Source organism: Anopheles cruzii, chromosome 3 (assembly GCF_943734635.1).
Source record: "Anopheles cruzii chromosome 3, idAnoCruzAS_RS32_06, whole genome shotgun sequence".
NCBI lineage: Eukaryota > Metazoa > Arthropoda > Insecta > Diptera > Culicidae > Anopheles > Anopheles cruzii.
In genome coordinates, this window is record NC_069145.1 from 83,364,689 (window position 1) to 83,381,479 (window position 16,791).

The following is a 16,791-nucleotide window of genomic DNA, read 5'->3' on the forward strand; positions in this document are numbered from 1 at the left end:
GACAACTTCACTCCACGTATTTCGCGTCGCGAACATAGCTTAGTTCCACAGCGCAGACACAGAGGCCACACCGGTTGTAGTGACTCGTAACCCAATTCATTTATCTCTCTAGCGTAGTAACGACAAAAACCTTTCAAACGAAACTATAAATGTGTGAACCACCTGTCCTTCATTGGTGAGTAGTGTCAAATGAGTAAAATAAACAAAATCTACTAAAAACTCTTGCCACAGTTGTCACTTATTAAGTTGGGTAATAAACTGAAACCGAAAAGAGCGCCTCACGGTCCAATTTGTCATCGCAATCAATCTGTTGGCCGCAAGTGTTCGTGTTCCGTTACGTCTTTATTTTTCCCGCATTGATTTGCACCAACTAAAACCAAACCATAAATTACATGGTGCAGGTAAGGATAATCATAATTGTACAGTAATCATAATGTGGAGACCTTTCCAATTCAACACGATCTCCCATCCAGGTGTTCCTTCCTTTGAAGATCGCATACTCTAGGGTTCGCCCTGCAATCTGTGGAATTTCCACCCCACTATATCTATACCGTTAGTTTTGGGAAATGAATGCTTTTTAGGCTCACCAGGCTCCTTTCAATGTTCCTTACATTTTTCCCCATAAGCCGCACGCAAACCTTCAAAAGGTTGCAGAATAATTAGGAATTATATAACGACACCCACATTCTCTCATTGTCTGTTCATAAAAATAATAAAGCACCTTTCTGTGTGTCGCAGCAACTAACGCTGCTCTATTTCAGCTTTGTTTCTCCCGCTTGTAAGTGAAACAGCGCACACGCAAGGTTCGGTTCTCCTCGCGGGAGGATCCCGTCTCTTGCGCACGGGAACGGTTTTCCTCCGGGCGGACCGTACTGTGATCGGTTTTGGTTAATTGATTTAGTCATACCAACGGGCGATTTCACATTATTTTCGCCCCATGTTGTTTGAAGATCGCCACATTTTCTATGCGCCTTACCCTCGATTTGGTTACTCTCATTTGGCCCTCCTTATCCGTAACCTCTGTGCCTTTGCTACTGTAACTGTTGCATGCTCCTTGCAGGACATTTCGATATTGGTTTTATAGTGTTATTTGTTATAAATTATTTTACACTTTTCACTAATAAGTTTATCTCTGTGTGTATTTTTTCTTCCGTTATTTTCATACATTGTACCTACAATATGATATATTTCGTGAGTGTGTGTGCACATATTATTTCATTTGTAATTTTTACTTAAAAACAACATCGGCGACCACCTCCTCTGTATATTTCCGTTGCGTCATTCGTAGTGGCCAATTTCACAACTGTTTGCCAATCACACGCCACCTCTACGGGCGGCTGACTCGTCGTAGCCTCGAACGGTTGTCTGTGTGACGCGCGTATATGCCACGTTTGTCTCGCGCAATATGAGCTGAACGTACTCGCGCCTCCCGTTACACGTGGACATTTAGTGGACCCATAAATTGCTCTTTTTGACACAAACTATTTGTCTTATACACTCCATTGTCCGACACAGTATACAGATTATACAAAATTTTCTACTTTACAGAAAGAACCTCCAATGATCGGAGGCTTCCAAAATTAGTACAGTAGGTACCCAGAATTTGCACACCCGTTTGGAGGAAAAAAAAGGCGATATAAAACTAGTGAATGGATGAACTTAGAAGCATTGCATCTACTTGCAATGAAAGGTACGATTTGCTTACTTTGCACAGTATTCATTTTGTTCGTTCGAAGAACATTGGTGACACATTTCCATGGAAAAGGTGACGAAATTCCGCTAAATGTTTAATTAGGTACATTAATAATCCAAAATCAAACAATTCATACTTCCTGCGCTAAAACCGTTGAAGGCCTTTGGAGAAGAAAATTCTAACGTTATAAAAAGGGTCTCTCTTTCTTGGGCCCACGCGAAACAGGTGTGTTCATAATACAAAAACTAAACATTTCAACATCAACAACCCTTTTTAAAAAACTTCCGGTCCGCTGTCCGTCCGTCCCCGACAAGTGTCACTACATTTCTCTGCATTTGGGATTGGGATGCTACCAACAATTACTTACATCTTCTTCCTCTTTTACAACTCTTCACACCTATGTACAAAACACTGAATCCCTAATCAACCATTATCACACATTGTTGACTTTAGTGAGCAAAGTAAACGAAACTATTGAATAATGAAGAAAACAAAACGGTATGAATCGCGAAACAATTATCCTGCCCATTGTTGGTTGTTTTTGAAAAAGGCGGCGTAAATGATGAAGGAACAATTGTTAAACAAAGCCTCACAGGAGACAATCTGGAGGGGAATTTTCACATAATTGAATGAATATTACAAAAATCTTACAAAAACATAATCCTTTCGCATCAACCAACTTAGGGAATTGAATTCAACATTCCGCCAGACATTCAATTACCGTAGGAATCCACACATACAACGTACACGCACACATAGACGTATGCCAGCAGACGAACATACACACGACTAAAAGCCATATTCTGTTCAAACTACCATTCTCATTCCTTTCGTTAGCGGTTCCGCCGCCCGGTTGATCACATTTGTTTCTTCTCTCTCTCTCTCTCTTCCGCTGTGTCTTCCTGTTTACTCCTGCCCGAAACCTTCCGTCTCTTCGATCGCATAGTTGAGCTTCTCCACCAGCTGATCGTAGCTCTTGTACGGTGGCAGATCGAGCCGATTGAAACAGGTGTGAGATCGTGGCAGCCACGTGTCTTTGCCCACCTTCTCGATGCAGAACCGCTGCGGCCCATTCGAACCCATCAGCTCGGCGAATCCTCCCACCGGCACCCGGCACGTCCCGGTCACGAACTGCAGCAATCGGGCACGTTTTTCATTGTCCGTTTCGCGGACAAACTGTTGAAGCAAAAGCAAATGATCGGTTGATCGATCAGTCGGTCGGAATGGAAGGATCTCTGCTGCTCAGATAATTACCTGCCAGAACCAAACGACCTGCTTGCTGTTGCGGTTGTAGTGTCGGTAGATCGAGTTGCGTTGCCAATCGTCGACGTCGATCTCCTGCATACCGCACAGCATTAGCTCGAGTTCTCGCTCGTCAAAGTACTTCAACCACTCGAGTGGCACTACCTCGTTGAACCCGTCCAGAAACGTCTTAGTTTGTTCCTCAATACCTCTGCGAGTGAGCGAGAAAAAGTGAAGCAATGAATAACTTACTGACCGTGCTCACTCTCTGTGGTGGTACCTTACCTCGTCATACGCCACTCGGTCATGAGAGAAATGTACTCCTCCTTGTTCTCCTCCGTCACGCGCTCCTTGTCGCCGTTCTCCTTCAGTTCGTGGTGAATGATTTGCCCGAGCACCTCGAAGTCCACGCTGAACCACAGCTCGAGCCCGCACTCGTCGATGCTGTTGTCCCGCACCCAGATCAGCGAGTTGTAGAACTCCGGATCGATCGATTCGATGTCTTTGGTCGTTAGCTTCTTGTTCAGCATGCGCTTGTAGAACGGCATCGTGAAGCCCGAGTAGATGAACCGCCCATGGTACAGGGCCATCGCGATGAAGCGGCCGATGAACTTAAAGTACTGCAGGTGGTCCGGATTGACGTAGCTGGCCGGGTTGATCTGCAGGCTGTAGTTGTTCTTGTTCGCGTACTCAAACAGGCAGTACATCGGGTTGAGCACCTCGTGGGACAGCAGGAAGAACCATTCGCGCGATACGCCACCATAGTCGAGCCCTTCCTCGCCGCGGAAGATGATGTACAGCCGGCGCCGCAGCTCGTACGCCGGAAGGCGCATGATCTGGTGGTACGAGTCCTCGAACAGTGTTTGGCGTGTCAGCGTTATTTTAATGTGCGAAGCGAGCGCATTGCTCTGGCACAGGTACCGGAACTGACTCAGCTTCCAGCGGAACGACCGCTCGTAAGCCTTCGGGACACCGTACACTCCCTTGGCCCCTTTCGGTGCCCCTGGCCGAGGGTCTTCGAACGTTGTCTTACGATTGTTGTGATCAACGAAGAACCGTTCCCCGGTCGCCGTGTAACGGATTTCCCAGCCGGGCGGCAGTGGACCCTCCGCCAGCATGCTCACCTCTTGGCCCTGGGTCCTTGGGTCCTCCCACTGGGTGGTTCGATTTTTGTGGTTCACAAAGTACACCCGATTGTCGGGCTGGACCCGTTTTTCCCAACCTTCCGGCAACGCACCCAACCCATCGTCCTCCTCGTGCGGCACCGAGATCGTGTTCGATTGCTGGGCATGCTGCGGGTACAGGAAGCGCTGGTTGCCCTGCGAGATGATGTGCTGCCGCTGGCCTTGCCAGTGCTGGAAGTGCATCAGGCGCTCACTGTTTGGCCGCTGCCACGTTGTGGTGCGCGTGTTGTGATCGACGTAGTAAACGCGCCCTCGTGGGTCGCGCCGCTGCTCCCAACCGGCCGGCAGGGGTTGCGGTTTCTCCCAGTACGTTGACCGTGTGTTGTGGTCCACGTAGTAACGCCGGCCAAACTTATCGACCCGCATCTCCCAGCCGGCCGGTAGCGGTTCATCGTCGAGGGCATTTTGTTGCTGGTGCTGCTGCTCATGGTGTTGCAGTAAAATCTGTTGATCGGTCAAACTGCCTCCAATGGGCATCGCGTTGCCACCACCTGGGCTGCCACCACCACCGGCACCCGGAACACCGCCGTTTATCAAGCCGTCCTGCGACGCATTGGAGTACACGGGACCGAGGCGGGTATGCGATGCGGTTGCTGGCGGCACGGGAGACACGTTCTGTTGATCCCAATTGGCGCCGCTTCGACGGATGGCACCGGTCGATGAGGAAGACCCGCCACCATTCGGGGACGATCCCATCGCAACGCCGTTCCCCATATCGTCGTAAGGGGATTGTATGCTGAGCGCACTGAACCGGATTTCAGGATCATACGCAACAACTGCCGACGTACTGTTGCTGCTACTGTTGTTGCCAAGGGCCGGTGAATGTTGCTGCTGGCCAGGTGCCGATGACGATGATGATGCAACTAATGCATGATTTATGCTTGGTGCTCCAATCCCACTGCCAACACCTGGAGGCGGTTGCAGCTGTTGGGATCCACTGCCTCGCAAACGCATCCGAGCCCGTATGCCACCGTTCAGTATACTGCTGCGAAACGTGTGGCACTGGGCTCCGTTCTGCATAAGGTCCAATCCGCTCGATAACTGTAGCGGGAGCGGAAGAAAGTAAGTGGAAGGCATGAGAAAACATTTCTCCCTTTTATCGGTGCGATTCAATGCAAATGGGATCGATCGATGGCCACTTCCGACCAAATCGAACAATTCAAGGCACTTATAATTAGTGCATGGTATTTCTGTGTGTGTGTGCCGTTTGTAGTTTGTTTGGTCACGCAATGACACGGCCTAACAGCTCCTTAAAGGGTATTAAAGGGAAGGGACCCAGGTTCTCGTCATCGAGTTTAGTGCTTGTAGTCAATCCATTTTATCGCATGCCACTCCAATGAATGAGATGAATTAAGGCATAAAAAGAAGACTTGCCACCTGGGATTTGTGGTTTTAAACAGGCTTTGATTCATGTTTGCTCAAAAACGAGCTTATTTCGTGCAAAGAAGACATACAACGCTCCCTCGTGGGGACACTGAAAACATACAGCACCGCGGTCACGTTTTTCCAGCAACACGCATCACGCACCGTCGTATACACATGTAATCCGCCCAAGCCGAAGGTCACTTACCCCATTGCCATTGACCATGCTTCCGCTGTCGCTGCTACCGGCGATCGATGGTATCGCCATCCCGAACGATCCGGGCACCACGCTTCCACTGCCGTTTCTACCCGCCATCGGTCGCATATCGATTTTTAGTCCATCGAGCACAACGACCAGTTCGCCGGCCTTTACCGGTTGCCGTAGTTCACTGTGGCTGCTACTGCTCCCCGTCTTGGACGAGGCGCTGCCGTCAATCAGCAGGTCCATGTTAAGCTCGAGCAACTCGAGCACCCCGTTGTAGTGGCGCAGAATGCTCGCCAGATCGACGGTCTGTTGGCCCAGCAGCGAATCCTTTCGAAAGCTCGAATGGTCCAACACGCGGAAGTGCAGAATGGATCCCGATGACACAAGGCTCAGGAAGCGCTCGTTCCATTTCGGTGTGTTGGTGTTTTTGATGAAATCTGTCTTGCGGGCGCTCTTGCCATCGATCGAAAACTCGACGTACGGGTTCGGCTTCAGGAACCCATTGCTCCGGAAGGTGGCGTGCTCGACTGGAAGAACCGGAAAATGGTAACCGATGGCGCGAATCCACCCGTGCGGGTGCCGATACTTACTTATCACAATCAGCTGATGGACCTCTGTTCCTTCCATCTGTTATCTGGGGGCGCGGGAAGGCGCGTGTGCCAGGAATAGGTGCGACCACCGGTATCGACCGGTCGTTTGCTAAGCTTAGTTTCTCGCCCTGCTCCGGAAGAATTTACCGGTCGATCCTGGTGACCCTCTCCCCTCTTTCTCACTTCTTGTCTCTGGTCACCAAGCAGCTGCCCTTACGCGACCGACTTTGCATGGAATGCGGACAATATCCTGGGGAAGTGAAAGAGTAATATTGAAAACCAAGTGTCCACACGGCCCCACACAGCAAAAGCGGACGACTTTGCCACGAGTGGTGGCCACGGGTCGCGTGCACACGCGACACACTGGCGGCGGGCATCACCCTCTGTTTGGTGGTTTCGTTTCCGCACCGACTGTTAATACGTGTCTCAAGGGTCGTGGTCCTTGGCGATTGTTTTCTTCGCTTTAATTACGACACCCGTGGAACCGTTTTCGCTTTCAACGCAACTACAGGCGCGCTTTTAAGACGGCGGTACGATGAAACGGGGGTCGCATTTTAACGATTCACGACCTATTTTTACCTTACAAAACCTTCCTTCCTCGTCACCCTTCGCGCACCCTTAAAGCATTTTGCGTCCCAAGAAGAAGAAAGTGCAAGGCATCCATTTAATCGAGCGGACTTCTAATAATTGCAACCACCATATGGGTTGCTTTGACCGTTTTCACAGTCACACTGTGAAGAGAGGAAGAATTTTTATTTCAGAACACACAACGTTTGTACCATCGTAGTAACCACTGACATGCTCTTGAGTAGAGCCAGCAAGATGATGTGTGATTCGTGCATCTCTGTTGCGTCTGCGGACGAGCGAATTCTAATAGAATCAAGTTTTTGTTGCCCTATGCCGAGCAAAACGGTGACGGTGACAACGTATTCCGCATTTGCTATGATTACGCCAACTGAGTTGTGGTGCCAGCAGCAACACATGACTCGCGTGCGGTGCGTTCGAGTGCTTGACGTTATCTAAAGCGACACTTTTCAAGCCATTATCAGCGCTGAAAGAGGTTCATTTAATCTTTTTCGTTCCTTTGCCCGCTACGTCTTAACAATCCGTTGTGTGTGATAACGTGTCCGGCCTTTCTTTTGTGTCTTGTGTTTGCTGTTTTCAGTTTTCAAAAAAACGCTGACACAAGTTGAATTGTTGCTGCTGAAAGCTAATAAATTGCAGCTCTATTTAATAAACAGGACATTTCAATTGTCTTCCTTATAAGCGACATAGGTTTGTTGTTGAGGAACGACATCTTCCGGCGGCCCACATCTAACAATCGGGTGCTATTATGTTGGATTGACGAATTATGCATCACTTTCACCACCGGCCGCTACCGGCCGTTCCTGCCCTTGGAATAGCACCAGACTCCGTTGCTCTCTTGATTTTTATTTTCGTGGCTTCCGTCCAATTGTTTCCATCAAAACTTTCTTCCAAATAGCACCCCGCCAACACGATGAAGAGTGGGCGCACAATCATAATTGTTTCGCGCGCTTCAATTTCACTGCCCGAACGTTTTCGAGAGGGCATTGGCCATCGCTTTCGCCTGTTGGGTGAAAAATTAGTGTTGGAAATTTTCCTACAAATACTCGCATTCCAAACAAATGTTTTGGGGACTGAAAGCGACCCTCCGATAAAGGGACCGGTGCACCTATTCTCCAGTACTTCGCGCTTACTCTGCTGTTGCTAGGGGAGTTTGAAGCCGCGAGAATCAAGCAGGCGATGTACCGGTTGGTGGTCGAGACGTGTAATTTTCTACGATAAATCATCTCATCATCACCGTGGCGACTGCAAAGTGACTTGGCTGGTTTCTCGGACACTGTTGCTTATGTAAGCGCGCTCCGTATACCGTTTGGCTGAGACCAGCATTTTGCGGACCGCCACTTTCTCCACCACAAAAAATGCGCCTTCGCACTGCACGTAAAACGGACACTTCCACCCACTTACCAGCACAAAACTCGGAACGATTGGCGAACCAAGCAGAGCTCTAATCAGCGACAGGAAAGAGAACGCATTCCCCAATTCAACAGGGGCTGGAAGAGTTATCACTCGTCCAATTATCTTCAGCGGTGAAGAACTTCTTTGCTCTGACACTTGCACACTTACACTTTGCTATCGAAAACTCTGTTGATGAATCTGATTTTCACTATGAATCACCACACCACAGCAGGCTGATCACCTGAAACCACGGTTTACTTGGACCACCACAACGGCGACTTTTGCCTTCTGATTTCGTCACCTTCACAACGCAATCTCGAGCTGGATTAACGGCACATTTGCAAGAAAAGACGTAAACTACCCTTCCGCACTAAGCTGGAAGCTGGTCGAAAAAGTCCCGTAAGGTAGTGACGAATTTTCTGTGGCCGTTGCTGGCTTTTCCGATGCATCCGTCTGCGCTCGTCACACACGTTCGTAGTGTTAGGAATCCGTACGAAACACAAATGCAATTCCCGTGCATCTAGCTCAGTGTTGCGTCCCGTGATGAACTCGTTTCATTGCACACCGTTTGGTGGAATGCGAATGCACATAATTCACGCGAATCTAAACACTTTCGCACCAGGCCTACGGGACTTCAACGTGCTGCTATCCGTTCGTCGTGAACGAACTTGCATCTTTTGCACGGATAATAACTTTGCTCAGCACTTTTTCTCTACTTCCTTCCTATTGGTCCTTCTGCCTGGTTCTGCTGTTGCTCTGTGCGAGAGCAAACCCCATTTGTTAAGCGCCAGTACACACAACAGCAACTGTCAGATGGCTGTCAAGTTTGCTCAATAATCCCATTTGAACTATCCATTAGGATATCTTTATTTCTGTAAATGCGTGTAAAAACGAACAATATGCAAAAACTAATAAAGTGTTTCAACCTTCTTAACATTTCCCTTCCCTCATTTAATATTTTAAAGCAAATTCTTCAAATTATCCCCTAATACAAGAAAGAAAGTTGAACACGGGCGTTGCTCATTCATGCTAGTAGCTCGTAGCTCTAAAGCTACGCATAGGTAAAATTTCCAGCCGCTTTTTTCATTCGTGTCTAATTCGTTCATCAGCTTGGACCGCGTTAACTTCGCTTCTCTTTTGGTATGTATTTCCCATTGAAACAAGTGTGATTTTCTTTGATAATTCATAATTTTCGTGTTACATCCACGCCCTGAAGTTGTTTGTGCAGTGTTTCGCGAAACGGGCGCGGCTAGTTTGCTCGTAAAATCGGTTCCAAATTTGTCGATCCCAATAGCGCTCCACGCGTTTCAAAATGGCGGAAACCAACGCCGGTGTGAATGCTCGTGTTCTGGAAGAGTAGAAAATGGGCAAAACTAGATGACTAAACGGTGGCGTCTGATTAATCGATGCTTATTTTATGTCTAGTTTGCTTGCTTTTTCATGACATTTTTTGATCTTTACTTATTAACTTTTGTCAACTATCTCTTTTTTTTTCACCGTATAGAATCGTGACCAATTCTCACAAACCTCATACAATGGCTGATAACGAAGATCTATTAGATTACGAGGAGGAGGATCAGACCGAGCAGGTTGTGGCAGAAACCACGGAACAGCCGAAGAAGGACGTGAAGGGTACCTACGTATCGATTCACAGTTCTGGCTTCCGTGATTTTTTGCTGAAACCTGAAATTTTACGCGCCATTGTGGACTGCGGTTTCGAGCATCCCTCTGAAGGTAAGTCTAAATAATGAGCGCTATCTAGTTTTATGCTATCGAATCCCAATGATGAAACCACATCCATTAAGTAGATAGGGACATCTGATCCAATTCCATGATTGATGTGTATGTTACTAGAAACTGACCCAAAAGTGGCCACTACCATATGGTGTCCATAGCAACGAGCAAAAAAATTAACAGGTGGCTGCTTTTCGTTTTCTCTTCGTTTAGTGCAACACGAATGCATTCCGCAAGCCGTGCTCGGCATGGATATCCTGTGCCAGGCCAAGTCCGGTATGGGGAAGACGGCTGTGTTCGTGTTGGCTACGTTGCAGCAACTGGAACCGACGGAAAACGTTCCGTACGTGTTGGTGATGTGTCACACGCGTGAGCTCGCGTTCCAGATCAGCAAGGAGTACGAGCGCTTCTGCAAGTACATGCCCACGATCAAGGTGGCCGTGTTCTTTGGCGGTATGCCGATCCAGAAGGATGAGGAAGTGCTGAAATCCACGACGCCCCACATCATCGTTGGAACGCCCGGCCGCGTGTTGGCGCTCATTCGCAACAAGAAGCTCAACCTGAAGAACCTGAAACACTTTATCCTCGATGAGTGCGACAAGATGCTCGAGCAACTTGGTAAGTTGGGCGGGACACCACTTCACGCTTAGTCAGTCGAAGAAAAATATGATGAAATAGATACTTTTTAGTAGATAGGGACAACTGAGTCGTGGCTAGTGAACGATTTCTTATCTAAAACTGATTTAGGTGTTTACATTATTGGATTACGCTTGTAGCGACGATCGCTCAACCTGATTGATACAATGGTCCCTTTCTTTCCGGTCCTTCTATTGCAGATATGCGCCGCGACGTCCAGGAAATCTTCCGTAACACACCGCACGGAAAGCAAGTGATGATGTTCTCCGCCACGCTGAGCAAAGAAATTCGGCCAGTGTGCAAGAAGTTCATGCAAGATGTAATTACCACCACTAGTCCTACTTCTACTTCCCCATCTACTACCTCTACTAGTATTGTTAAGCGAACGGAAAGTAACGCGTGTGTCGCTGGGAAAAGTTTGTCGAAATGCCATCACAACCGAATGTTAGCACCGATACCGGCTACACCATCGGTGGAGCTGCCGAGGGGCGCCACAGTCTTCGCACGTTGGTTAAACAAGCTGAAACCGATAACCACCAACCCAACCGCTAATTCACTACGCTCTCATTGGCCCATCGCGGCGACCTAAAACTGAACCCCAACAAACGCGGAAATCGATAAACGCAAAACAACGTTTTGGTACCAATCGCAAAGTGTAAACTGATCGCGAATGCTACCAGAGGGGGAAAGGAAGCAAATGGTAAGGATTCAGCTCGTCACGCAGAACGCCCTCTCTGCTGTGATGTGATGAGGACGGGTCCGATTTGAACCGGACAGTGGTGCGATGGTGTGCTAAATCTCAACCCAACCCCAACAAAACATAACAAAACCCGTATAATATCGAACTTCCGGTGATCTTTCGCTAAATCCAACCAACCCGAACAAATGCTTAAAACGAATAAATCTATCATCGCCACACACCAATCGCAAACGCGGCAGGCATCGCAGTCCAGACACGAGGGCCCAGACACCATGGGCTCTGCTACATTCGTTTCTCGGTGGTCATCGAGCGGTCATCTTTGTTTGAAAAGAGATACTGCCAATCTCCCAAGCATGCTGTGGGAAGTTTGTCCGATCTCAGGCAGCAATGCAATGCGGGGCGCACAAAGAAGCTGAAGAATGTATCACGGGCTACAAAACAATGTCGAGTCTCGGAGAATACTTGGCCACGGCACAGCAAGTTCAAGAGTCGCACGAAGCTTGCTAACTATTCTAAACTCCGTGGGCGACACTCCACGGCCGCCGCTCTCAATGACGCACGATTCCCGATGATGAGAAACTGGCCCGCGCTCAGCTGGCGGTGGATCAACCAGCTGGTCCGATCTCTGCAACAGCATGGCAGCATCGATAGCGGCGAGGAGTCGTATGTAGTAATAACTGTAGTTAATAGATTATTCCCTAAGCCATATCGTTTCAGCCAAGTGTTTAAATGCGATCGTTTAGCTCTGCTGGCTGCTGGCACCATCTTCTGATGCTGAAAGGAGGGTGCTAAGTGTTCTGTGATCGGATGTTGCGCTTCCCACAAAATCCACCCAGCAAATGGATGCCGAAAATAGTTTGCAGACGGTTTGCTACAGTTCGATAGCTCGATTTTGGCTAAACTTTCCCCACGATAATGTGTTAACTTTACCGGATTTTAGTTGCATTGGTTTTGATAGCTGTGTTTTAGGCGCGACAGTGGCGAGTGGAATAAGTTACTATGAACGAGTGTTCGCCCTTGGTTCGGTTGGAACTTTGTCAAAAGCCGCCAGGGTCACTTATCCCGCGACGAATGACATGCCCTGAAGAGCTTACACTGCAGTGGTTCGAGGTGTACCGATGAAGGAATTAATATTAGATCTCGCCTCAATCGAAAGTTCTGTTTCCCGCTAAAGCCACTCCTTACTAAATGCATCCTTCGTCTTTCGTTCTTCTCTTTTATCGGGCGATTCTAATTGTACGATCGTTACCAATAATCGAAAATAGCCTATGGAGGTGTACGTCGACGACGAAACCAAGCTAACTCTTCACGGTTTGCAGCAACACTACGTGAAGCTGAAGGAGAACGAAAAGAACAAAAAACTGTTCGAACTGCTTGATGTTCTTGAATTTAACCAGGTATGAGGGTGGAAATCCGCCGTCCGCTAGGGGCCACTACTTACCTATTCCTGCAATTGCTTGACAGGTGGTCATTTTTGTCAAGTCCGTCCAACGGTGCATGGCTCTGGCGCAGCTACTGACGGAACAGAATTTCCCGGCGATCGGCATCCATCGGGGCATGGTGCAAGAGGAGCGGCTTTCGCGGTACCAGCAATTCAAGGACTTCCAGAAGCGCATTCTGGTGGCCACTAACCTGTTCGGCCGTGGCATGGATATCGAGCGTGTGAACATCGTATTCAACTACGATATGCCGGAAGACTCTGATACCTACCTGCATCGCGTGGCCCGTGCCGGGCGCTTCGGAACCAAGGGTCTGGCCATTACCTTCATCTCGGATGAGGCGGACGCAAAGATTCTGAACGACGTGCAGGATCGTTTCGATGTCAACATCAACGAGCTGCCGGATGAAATTGATCTCTCCTCGTACAGTGAGTAACATGGCACGAAAGCGCTTCATCTATTATCACCAGTATCTAATCGCCGCGTATTGTACTTATTCCAGTTGAAGGACGATAAGCCGATCGCTGTATGAAACAACTATTCTAGATTAATGATGCAGCAAGAGGAGAGAGGTAGCAACGAGACGCTGTTGATAACAATCGGCAAAAGGAAAGAAGCCCATATTTTCCTGATAATTTCATTTACACAATTCCCTGTCATCACCGCACAGCGACTCGAGTTCTGCTGGTGGCTGCTGTTGCCCTGCACGGGTTCCAAAGCGAACCCAAAATCAAACCCAAAGCGGGTCCCAAAATGATAGTAGCGAGTACATACAATTAATCTGCAGAATAAGAATGAAACATACAAAAGCGTCGTCAGGCAGTGGTCAAAGGCACTTCAATCTATGAATCGAATCGAATCGTGTCCGCGTCATCTAGCTACAAACGCCGTGTGTTGTGTGTTTGAGATAAGGTGAAACAACGATCCGAATGTATCGACATTTATTGATTCCTGTAGGTTCCAGATGTAAGGAAGTTTAATTTCTTAAACAACTAACTTTCGTAATTTTGAAGTAAATTAACTGAAACGATAAAAACTAATAATAAAGCTTAAAAATAGTGAGACATTAAACTAAGTTCTAGAAATTCTTCAATCGATGAAAGAAAAATATTATCGATTTCTTGTGATGGCTTCTTTCATGCGTATAAACAAATGCATTTTGTTAAAAAGACACCATCACCAAAGTCCCGCTTTTTATTACTTGATTCAAACTTTGTTAACATGTGTAAAAGTAAAAACAGTCTCAGAAGACAGTAGGCAAACATAAACTCAACGGACTCGATAACAAAACAAACGTCCCATTTGTGACACACATTTTAAAGTTTGCCCTTGGGTTTCTCGCCGTGCAGCACCAACACTTCGTACATCTCGCGTAGCGCTTCCTGGAGGCTAACACGGAATCGTTCCACATCCGTGTCGGCGTTCGAGCGGAACGCTGACAGTCCGAACCACATGTCGTCTTCCTTAGGATTGTAGCAACAACCGTATCCGTCCGCCGTTAGGGGTCCGTAGCACATGAAGGCGTCATATCGCGAGGCAACCTGGCTGGTCGACAGTCGCATGTGTGCGCTCGCTTGCAATCCCCGATCGGTGTAAAGTTCCGGCAGCGGCAATCCGTTCTCTTTGGCCGTTAACTTTAGCCCCAGCAAATGGCGATCAACGCCTTGCCCCTGAATGGCCATCGAGACGTAGGATTTGTGCGCCTCAATGGCACTCTTCATTGCTGCCAACTTCGAGGGGCCGTCACACTGCGGATCGAGCATGGCCCGGGCGAAAGCGATCGATTCGATGGAACACGAGCGGATCGTTTCGGTGCGTCCGTGGAGATACATACGATTCTGGGCCGATTCGTAGTGTGCTCCTGGCACTCGGTGAAGGCGATAGAAGGCGAACTGGATTGCCATCTGAATGTAACTATCGGGGCTCATGCGCTGCGTTTTGATGAACCCTTTCCCATAGTCGGTAAAGTGCAGATAGTGCATCTGAATATCGGCAGCCAGTTTGTCCACGAACCCGGCGGCCTGCTCGATGGCAGCTGTTACCGGGGGCTGCACGTTGAATGGTAACTCGACTGCTTCCACCCTCATTTTGTCGGTTACATTGGCGCCCGTCGGTTTTCCTGTTCCTTTAAGGTGTTCGAGCAAAAAGTCCGTCATCACAGCAATCGGTTGCCCTTCGGCCGGCGAATGCTCGTACGTGAGTCCATTAATTCCGTTCGGGGCCACCACCAGCTGGATCGTTTTATCGTACCACCTGTTGCCGCCGTTAACGGTCGAACCACCACCGTGGATGAGAAGATCGCTGGCCGTAGTGATATGATCACTTCCGGGCGCGTGAGCAATTTCTCGATCGATCGAAAGCACAAACAGTGACTGCTGAATGGCAGTGACCGAACGACGATTGTTCGGATCGGCCACCAGTGTTTCGTACGCTTCGGCCCAACTGTCCCGTTGATTAGCGGTAAGGATGCCAATCGGTGGAGCTGGCGATCCATCGGCACCAGCGGCAATTCGTTTAAGTTGCGCCAATATTTGTCCTTCACTTGCGATCGCTCCGGTGGCATCGATCACATCCAATCGGTAGTACCGGTTGGCACACGCAACGACAATATGCTGCGAACGTGGGTTGTATTGCAACGAGTCACGGCCGCGCCCAGGAATACGGCAGGTGCCGAAGATTTTTTCGTACTGCGACATATCGAGCGGTACTTTGCCCATCGTTTCTTGCCGTATCTTCCCACCATCGATGAGCGCTTTGTAGGCTAGGGCGACGGACACCATTTTGGCCGCGTACGCCAGCTGCTCGTCCAGCGTGCGGTAGTTGGCGCGAGGGAACACCAGCCCAGGGCTGGAGTAAACGATGACCGGATCGCGGTACTCCATGTAGGCGCTCTGCAACCACCAATCGGCCAGCCAGCTGTCCATTTTAGAGGCACGTTCCCGAAGAAGGTTCTGAAGCTTTTGGCCAACGCCATCGGAGGAGGCAAACTTGTCCACCGCACGTTTCGTCCCGGCTAGCACCTCCGAATCGACGTGCGGTTCGATAGACTTCAACAGTTTCTGCATCGTGTCCGGAAGCTTTGGAACCGGTTGGCGTTGCAGGGTAGCTACGGGACCGCCTGGCGGGTTACCGGTGGTGTAGGTTGCTGCCGTAAGCATTTTACTCAAACTGGACGACGTTAGTACCCTTCCGATCGGGGCGGCCGTTGTGCGAGATGGAAAGAGGCGCGTCATGTTCATCTGTACTTTGTACCGTGAATTGAACCGTACGGACACTTTGGCTGTTGAGCCCTGGCGAATGACGCGAATGAGCCGTGGTCTACGATTGAAAAAAAGGATCAATCAGTCTTCCTGACAAACTTACGAGGCACTTGCTTTTTTTGGCACCCGCTTACGGGCACCGCACGAATGAATCTACGCCACGTAGACCGATCGGTGTTCGATTGAATACTCGCTTCGAACAATCGTTCAGATTGTTTTCGCGAGGTCTCCGATGGAGCTCTCCCGAGGCAGATTGTGGAACGCACGAAAGTGAAAGTGAACGGGAGCAGGATCGAGTTCCTTCCGTGGGAACCGGCTCTATCTCAAAACACGTTTGGCAGCGAAAAAACTGCAGCGTAACCAAAACGCAACGACTGATAAGCGGCCACCAATAATAAGAAGCGGCTTAGTGGGTGTTGTGATCCTTGGAGAGAGCGAGTGTAGTTTGCTTTCGATCTATGTGGGCGTTATAATATAAAATAAGCATTCGAGAAATTTCAAGGGAATAAAACATTTCAAAAACATTTAGTCTTGACGGAAAGAATCTTATCTGAAGGTTGGTACTTCTGAACCTTGGTATATAAATGGCATTATTAGCACTTGGGACACGGGACTTATTGAACGATGTGTTCATACCAAGTTGACAGTTTTCAGTCTGAGTCCCCAGTTCCGGTGTTTGCTTCCGTTTGCTGTTGTGTTATTAACTCGTTATGGTTTATTATAATTACACTAAAATTGCAAAATATTTGAGAGCTCCTCGACTAAA

General features: G+C 48.6%; 3 protein-coding genes across 3 annotated transcripts; 1 reads left to right on the top strand and 2 right to left on the bottom strand.

Annotated features, from left to right (window-relative positions):
* Nucleotides 1-2,570: 2,570 nt before the first annotated feature.
* On the bottom strand, nucleotides 2,571-6,406 carry LOC128271509 (E3 ubiquitin-protein ligase Su(dx)). Its single transcript, XM_053009075.1, has 5 exons — nucleotides 6,277-6,406; nucleotides 5,690-6,213; nucleotides 3,221-5,160; nucleotides 2,948-3,146; nucleotides 2,571-2,869 (listed from the first exon to the last, which is right to left on the bottom strand). Exons 1-5 carry the CDS (start codon nucleotides 6,311-6,313, stop codon nucleotides 2,600-2,602), a joined length of 2,970 nt encoding a protein of 989 aa, XP_052865035.1. The 5' UTR covers nucleotides 6,314-6,406; the 3' UTR covers nucleotides 2,571-2,599.
* A 3,378-nt stretch (nucleotides 6,407-9,784) lies between these two features.
* On the top strand, nucleotides 9,785-13,621 carry LOC128275701 (ATP-dependent RNA helicase WM6). Its single transcript, XM_053014290.1, has 6 exons — nucleotides 9,785-9,990; nucleotides 10,204-10,608; nucleotides 10,827-10,945; nucleotides 12,592-12,723; nucleotides 12,791-13,193; nucleotides 13,268-13,621. Exons 1-6 carry the CDS (start codon nucleotides 9,792-9,794, stop codon nucleotides 13,279-13,281), a joined length of 1,272 nt encoding a protein of 423 aa, XP_052870250.1. The 5' UTR covers nucleotides 9,785-9,791; the 3' UTR covers nucleotides 13,282-13,621.
* Nucleotides 13,622-13,959: 338 nt separating this feature from the next.
* LOC128272185 (carnitine O-acetyltransferase-like) lies at nucleotides 13,960-16,077 on the bottom strand. Its single transcript, XM_053009940.1, has one exon. It carries the CDS (start codon nucleotides 16,002-16,004, stop codon nucleotides 14,082-14,084), a length of 1,923 nt encoding a protein of 640 aa, XP_052865900.1. The 5' UTR covers nucleotides 16,005-16,077; the 3' UTR covers nucleotides 13,960-14,081.
* Nucleotides 16,078-16,791: the final 714 nt, after the last annotated feature.

Excerpts from the sequence above, each read along its gene's own strand:
- LOC128275701 (XM_053014290.1), top strand. The coding sequence starts at position 9,792 with ATGGCTGATAACGAAGATCTATTAGATTACGAGGAGGAGGATCAGACC. Across the intron at positions 10,946-12,591 it reads GCAAGAAGTTCATGCAAGAT|CCTATGGAGGTGTACGTCGA; the intron begins GTAATTACCACC and ends AATCGAAAATAG. Across the intron at positions 12,724-12,790 it reads ATGTTCTTGAATTTAACCAG|GTGGTCATTTTTGTCAAGTC; the intron begins GTATGAGGGTGG and ends ATTGCTTGACAG.
- LOC128271509 (XM_053009075.1), bottom strand. The coding sequence starts at position 6,313 with ATGGAAGGAACAGAGGTCCATCAGCTGATTGTGATAA. Across the intron at positions 3,147-3,220 it reads ACCGAGTGGCGTATGACGAG|AGGTATTGAGGAACAAACTA; the intron begins GTAAGGTACCAC and ends GCTCACTCGCAG. Across the intron at positions 2,870-2,947 it reads AGGTCGTTTGGTTCTGGCAG|TTTGTCCGCGAAACGGACAA; the intron begins GTAATTATCTGA and ends TTGCTTCAACAG.
- LOC128272185 (XM_053009940.1), bottom strand. The coding sequence starts at position 16,004 with ATGAACATGACGCGCCTCTTTCCATCTCGCACAACGGCCGCCCCGATC.